Genomic DNA, 7,282 nt, shown 5'->3' with positions numbered 1-7,282 from the left:
ATATATATACATATATATATATATATATATATGTACATATATATGTGCATATATATATATATATATATATATATATATATATATAAAAGAAAAACGATATTAGTATGTTATAAAAATATATTATCGGTGTACAAAGTGCAGATAAACGAACGATTTCCGTAAAGATAGAACAATTTTCTTACGTAATAATAGGATCCCGAGAGTAGTCGATCGAGTCTACTCAGAATCCAATCTGTTCAGCCATTAAAGGCGATACGAAAATCTTGTCTGCGCTCGAATATACGCATCGCATAATAAATATATACACGCCTCTTATAAGGTTTTCATGTATGCATTTTGCATAAGACGCTATCATGATGCTTGATATAGGGATTTCCGGTCTTCGTTCCGTCTCTTTGAGATGGAACAAAGAAAACCGCTTTGTCCTAGCAGAGGAAGTACGTAGGGTAACAAATGCATCGTAAGTCTTTTAAGCCACGATTCCGAATACCACGTGCTGAGCGATTGAATAAATGTGCAAAATTAAATACATATGATAACACCGTCCTCGGTGAAAGAGGCGGATTGATCAGCAAAACAGTATTATCGTGTAATCATAACGAAATAACATACATCAAAGAAAAAGAAACAAAACCTAGAAAATACAGTAGATACAAATATCATGGAATTGTGTTTAATAAAGCTAATATTATAGCAAAACCTTGTTCGGTGTCATTTTCAAATACAATATAATGGATCTACAATAATAGAGAGAGAGAGAGAGAGAGAGAGAGAGAGAAAGAGAGAGAGAGAGAGAGAGAGAGAAAGAGAGAGTAAGAAAATCGATGGTATATTTTTCATTAATTTGCCTGACTCGTTCACCTCGTGCAATGAAAAACCTGCATGTATAAAACGTGTGTCCAAGAATAATTTATTTACGCTACAATATTCTCCTTTTATACAATGTCGGTGGTATAGAAAGATAAAGACAGAAATGATATACAATATATATATTGTTTATCTGTGTATATATATATATTGTATTATATATATATATATTTGTGTTTTTATATATTTCTCCTCTTTCTCTAAAAGGGCACCCAGTCTAAAGGTTTCACACTACAGAACTCTATATATCCATTGTATAAATAGATCATTAATGTTTTTCTGGTTAATCTTTTCTTTTTTTCCCATTTTTTACTTTAAATCTGTACATATTTACACAATTCTTTGAGGGTGTACGGTTAGTAATTAAGAGTATCTTTTCGATCTAATGTTATTTGCGTGTTATGTACCCATACGTAATACTCTTCCTCTCACATTTCTTATATCCCCCCCTTTATTTGCATCTTTTTTTGCATGTGCCATTATTTTTAAGGCGCGATGAAAAGTTACATCTTTTCTCGCATACATGACTGTTACATTATCATTAATGCACTTAGATTATTAGACCTGTGTTTCCGATAAGGATCTTCGAAGCTCACAAGTATCAATCGTGTTCTAGCCCTCAATTTAACATTATTTATCTCATAGGATAATATATCTCATACATCATCCCTATTCTTAATAATAACAGGATTTCATAATATCCTATATATTAACAAGAGGTACGAATAGGATAGCATCATACATCATCCCTATTCTTAATAATAACAGGATTTCATAATATCCTATATATTAACAAGAGGTACGAATCTCATTCAAAAAATTTCATAATTAGATATTATCGACCCATACACGTATATAATCTTTTCGAAATTTTCTCGAATAAATATCGTTGAATAAAGGGCTAAAAATTTCTTTTTCTTACGAAAGGAAAATCGATCTTTTTCTCCGCAATCGTCTTTCCTTCGCAAATGTATTTTCACAGTGCTTGTAATAACAATGCTTTTACGCATAAAAGAAAAAAATAAAAATGCCCGTTCTAAAAGTTTCTTTGTCGTAACTATGGCAAATAGTCACTATATTGATGTAAATCTTCCATGTTACACTTACATGTTGCAAGAAATTCAAACACTTGTGAATACGTGTGCTGTGATGCGATCGTGACGTCTATTTATTTGTGTGAATGAGACTGCTGCGTGGTCGATTGTGCTGCACTTTGTGCGGCAGTAGTTCGTCCTGGCGTGTAACTCTGCCAACCTTGCGAGTAACTGTATCCTGCTCCCGTATCGGTTGTTGCAACCGTTTCATTTGCAATTTCCTGCGAATGTATACATGTATGAGTATAAAATTCGTGTATGATTATATTGGCAGGTGGATTTCAAAGAAAATGAGTTACAAATTAAATTTTTTTAATTTACGAAGATATCTCCTAAATTTTGTTTCTATGATATCTGTTACATCTGCACGATGCAACTTTTCAAAAATTTTGTTGGAAAGTATGCAAATATACGACTCCATAAATCCGCCGAATAAAATATCTAAGTTTTAAAAGATAACGATCGATAAGGAACAGGTTTTTCTTTCTTTTCCTAATTTTTTTTTATAATATGCATACGAAAAAATGGGTATCACCTTATACCTTACTCTCTGTTCCGTTCTCGTAAGATTTACGTGGTGGATTATTGTTTGCTTACAGCTTGGCTGCCAGCTGCAGTGGTTTGTCCACTCTGTTGTTGCTGGCCCCAATACTGATTGTTGTAATACTGCTGGTTCCAATTGTTCCAATTGCCATTGCCATAGCCCTGTTGCTGACTGTACCCCGCCTGGCTGTATGTCCCTTGACCGCCGTATCCTTTCCAACTGCCTCCCCATTGTTGTTGGCCCCATCCCTGTTGACTCCAGCTACCTTGCGTTTGGCCACCAGACCAATTATCGGAACCTCCCCCCCATCCACTCTGCTGTGATCCTTGATAACTACTGCTGAAACGAAAACAAATACATTCAAATGAATGATCAATTGGTAACAAAACAAAAAGAGAGATAATGTTCTAAGAATGAAAATTAATAAAACTAAATAAGAAAGTTTACCTCATATGACCCCAATTTCCTTGTCTAGCTGCAACAGGTCGATTTCTATCGTTTCCTTGTCTTCTGTCAATCCCACCACCTCGTCGGTCTACCCCTCGCAAGGGTCCACCGCGTCCTCGCATTCTCCATGGAACGGGAGGTCCATAGCCACCGCTATGCCTCATGTAGCCGCCTCTCTGCGGTCTGTCTCCTCTCCAACCTCCCATATTATTGCCACCACGCCAAGGAGGATTGCGACCTCCTCTGTCTTGATCTAGACCACGAGTGCACACTATTATTATTAGCGACATTCTATTTGGTAACAAGAAGAATCGCTAATAACAATCAACTTACAATTGTTTCTCCTGTCACGATAATCTCGTATATCTCTATTATTTCGTGAGTCGCGTATCTCTCTGTTAGCAGGTTCGTTCTTGTCGAGACGGGCTCGCTTTGCTGGTTGTTGTTGGCCAAATCCAGCTTCCTTACCTTCCTTGTTGTATTTCTCGATTAGTTTCTTACTCTCCTCCTCATTCAGTCCAACCCACTCTACCGTATCGAAAAACTCTCCCACCGAAGGTGTAATAAAGTTTGCTACAATATTTTAAGTTTTAATAAATAAATGTTACATATAACACAAAATTAACAATTGTATATACACACGCCCGCACACACACAGAGCCTGTCCTACCGCTTTTCGTGAGCTCACTCGTTTATACATTTTAATTAATTACGGAATAAATATTGAGAAAACTTAAAAATGGTATGTAATTTTTATGATTATTTTGACCCATTCTACCCGTACACGGCAGTTGCTCGGTCAGTTACCGGACACCTTGTATATATATATAAAACTTTACAGCAACTTTTAGTATATCAGATCACAAAATTCAGTAACGTTAAGTTCCTTATAATTGATCAGATTGCATTCATTTATCATATAGAATGTTGAAATACGAAAAAAATGAACAAAATTTGTTCCAAACTATGTCAATTATGTCATAATTAAATGTAATGTAAAAATCTTAATGTAACTTTTAGTAAATTTGTTGTTGTATTAACACAATAAAAAAATGTATATTATTATATGATGTAAATTTAATAATTAATTCAGTATAGTATTTACTTCAATGTAATAAAAAGGATTATAAAGTTTCTATTATCTATTATGTGTGTGCTTGTGTATGTATAATTAGTAATTTCATGTATGTATGTGTATATATATATGTGTGTGTGTGTGTGTGTGTGTGTGTATAGTGTGTATAAATAGAAAACTACTGTTATATACTTTTATAATTTCAATTAAATATCATTCTATATACAAATGGCACATTTCTTGACATTGATATGTAAATCTGTTCAATGCAATACGAATAAATACCTTTCAATTCCATAATATCCGAATCTGAGAATTTTTTCCGTGCATCGTGCACGGACAGACGTTGACTGTACTCCTCGTCCGCTAATACCATAACGACCGCTTTCCGTTGGTAGTCGCAGAAATACCGCATTTTACGTTTTTGTACAGAAGCATATACGTTACTTCCCTGTATGCACAATAAGAAAATTTTTCTTTATAAAGACATCCGACTAGCTTTCACAAGGATCGTGTATGTATATCGTTTCGTACCTGGTCTAAGATATAGTTACGTCTTCTGCTGCCAGCTACGTCTAACAATTCGTCGAGTGCACGATTGCACTTGTCGATAATGACGTCTCGCGAAGATGGGTTCTGTTTTTGACACACGGCAATATCCTATGGAGTGGAAAATGTTATGTCAAACGACTGTATTACATATTAAACTTTATTTTAAGATACCCACCCCCGTTTTCTCAACTAAGTTATCGATCCCTAAAATATTGTATCGTTTGTCTGGTTTCTCGGCCGCGTGTTTCTTCACCCACGCGGTCTTCCCCACCGCCGGCAAACCACACATCATTATCACTTCGCACTCGGCTCTTTCGTTCGGTCTACGTGGACCGGCAATCCTGTTCTTCAATTGAACATTGCCCACAAAAACGTAATCCTGCATATATAATGGACACTCGCACCATGCCTCCTCTTGCCCAAAATTGCAAACGAATGTGCAATTTTTGCTCAGAACGTGTGGAAACAGCGGCCTGCCACCGAGTTCTTCTTTAGAGATACTAAATGCGGATCCCAACTCCATGCCATTTAGCGTATAAAACAATTCCACGGTGTCATCAGGCATCAAGTCGAGATAGCATCCCACGACGTCGTTCTTGTTGAAGCTTGCTCCGTAATCCGTGAACTCCTTGTCCGTGCCTTTTTTTCCGGTGCTCGTGTACGCGTAACTGAATCTCTCCTCGCCAAGTTGCATCGACGTATCGAGAGTCGACCAACCAACCCTGAGCATGTGCTCCTTATCTTGAGCAGTAGTGGGACAGTTTTCCGTAATTTTGACTTCGTAGAACAGTTTTCCATTTGTAAAACCATAAGACGCTCTTGTGCCAGCCCACATATGACAGAGATCATCGTTATGCATAGGTGTCGCAGAATAAAAACCATCCTCACTGATGACTAAATTTAAGTCTGAATCATCTAAAAGTCGAAAAATACGTTAATTCCTATTAATCTTATTAAATATATGTTATATGTACTTAAAACTTATATACATTAAAATATACACTACATAGACTAAAATATGTTTTAGTAATTGTTAAGAAATATATGAAATTGGTGGATGCTTACAATATGACAAAGTTACAGCATATTCATCAAACTCTGGTTCTTCCTCGGGTTTAAATGGAGCAAGAGACATTTGACAAACTTTCACTGGGCTAGGAGATCTTTTTCTTTTCCTGTCTTTGCTATCCTTTTGATTTGACTGGTCTGTATCTAACTTAGCGTCTTTTTGCTTTATTTCCGCCATTTTCACATCCTTTTTCATGTAAGAGAAAATACATAATTAAAAAGATTAATTAATTCTATAAATAGAATTCAATATACAAGATGAGAAAGAGAGACAATAACTATTACTACCATAGATATTTTTGAAATATAAGAGTAGAACAAAAATTTATGTAATAGAAAATATATAGTACAGAAACTATCATCTTATGGTGATAACACTTTCTTTCTAGGTTTAATAATTTTGAAGATCTGAAAGTTATCTTTGTTTTTTTTGTTTTTTACTCTTTTTTTTAGGTACGTTCGGGGAACTCGCTATTAGCGCTATTCAATGCTACCGTCATTCTATCCTTGTTGTTATTTAAGGAGCGATAAAGATAGAAAAACGCGGTAGCGTTGGTAGCGTGTTCCCCGAATGCATCCTTTATGAAACGTTATGTTTTGTATTTATTTATTACAGGAATGCTGAAATCGACGAAGATATTCGATAACATACAAACAATCATCGCTAACACAATTATGCTAGTCTTTTCGTATTTCTTATATTGGGCGAGTTTTTTAATTCATCGATGGATCCATCGATGAATTAAAAAACTCGACCATATATACACATAAAGAACTTATGTAAATGTGTATTATTTTATTTTACTATATTCAGCGGAAAACCTAACCACACATATGTAGAAATATATCTGCAAATTTTTCCGATATTTTTACGTTTCTGAATTTAAATGCACAAGTACAACAATGTTCTTCAAAATTTTTTTGTTTGAAGCATCCAAACTTTCCGTGTGTACAAGATGCAGAACTTTTGGATTAAGTAAATATTACACTAATATAGTTTGAGATTTTACATTAAAATTTTCTTTTTTTCGTTTCCATTATATATTGAGCAATGCTCCTATTTATTTTTGCATGTACTTTCATTGCGTGAAAGCATTTATAATTCTGTACACCCAATATGATAAACTTTGTAGAAAAATGTCAGTACTCTGTCGGTAAAATTTTCAGCTTCAGTATCTCTTAAATAGTGGTTATTCGAAAAGTTACAACATATGACAAAAAGATGACTCAAAATCATTAAAGTTTAGTCATGATAAATCATCATTTTTTACAAAAAATAAATGCAAAAATATAACATTCCATTAAAAAAAACAAAGTTAATCTTTAAATCTTCAAAGTTATTCCACCTGGAAAAAAAATGTTACCGCATTTTTATATCATATAATTTTGTTAGATTGTAGTAAGATTATAAGAGTGTAAGATATAAATTAACAAAATATAATTTTGTAATAGGTATGTAATAGTGTTAGGTAAATTTATCTCTTACTTATTTCAAAAATATTCAAGATAGTAATAGTTACTGCCTTTTTGTCTCATATAATAAAAGATATTCTCTAATGAGAGAATGTGAGAGAAAGAAACATGCATACATACATACATACATACATACATACATACATACATACATACATACAT

At 34.2% G+C, this 7,282-nt stretch overlaps 1 protein-coding gene across 5 annotated transcripts in view; it reads right to left on the bottom strand.

Annotated features, from left to right (window-relative positions):
* Positions 1-89: 89 nt before the first annotated feature.
* Positions 90-7,282, bottom strand: part of LOC116850664 (heterogeneous nuclear ribonucleoprotein U) — a 9,622-nt gene continuing 2,429 nt past the window's right edge. The window contains exons 3-10 of one of the 5 annotated variants that reach the window (XM_032829198.1): positions 5,645-5,834; positions 4,755-5,494; positions 4,562-4,687; positions 4,313-4,478; positions 3,286-3,525; positions 2,953-3,223; positions 2,559-2,844; positions 90-2,182 (exon numbers count right to left, since the gene is read on the bottom strand). In XM_032829198.1, the coding sequence (XP_032685089.1) occupies positions 2,036-2,182; positions 2,559-2,844; positions 2,953-3,223; positions 3,286-3,525; positions 4,313-4,478; positions 4,562-4,687; positions 4,755-5,494; positions 5,645-5,834 (2,166 nt within the window). In that variant the 3' untranslated portion in view covers positions 90-2,035. Of the gene's footprint in view, positions 2,183-2,496; positions 2,845-2,952; positions 3,224-3,285; positions 3,526-4,312; positions 4,479-4,561; positions 4,688-4,754; positions 5,495-5,644; positions 5,835-7,282 lie in introns of all 5 variants that reach the window. The other 4 variants (XM_032829199.1, XM_032829200.1, XM_032829202.1 and 1 more) reach the window with 4 other exon arrangements.

This window comes from Odontomachus brunneus, unplaced genomic scaffold, assembly GCF_010583005.1.
Source record: "Odontomachus brunneus isolate Ranch 3 - 2012 unplaced genomic scaffold, Obru_v1 Obru_scaffold_151, whole genome shotgun sequence".
NCBI classification, from domain to species: Eukaryota; Metazoa; Arthropoda; class Insecta; order Hymenoptera; family Formicidae; genus Odontomachus; species Odontomachus brunneus.
This window is presented reverse-complemented; position numbering and strand designations above follow the sequence as displayed.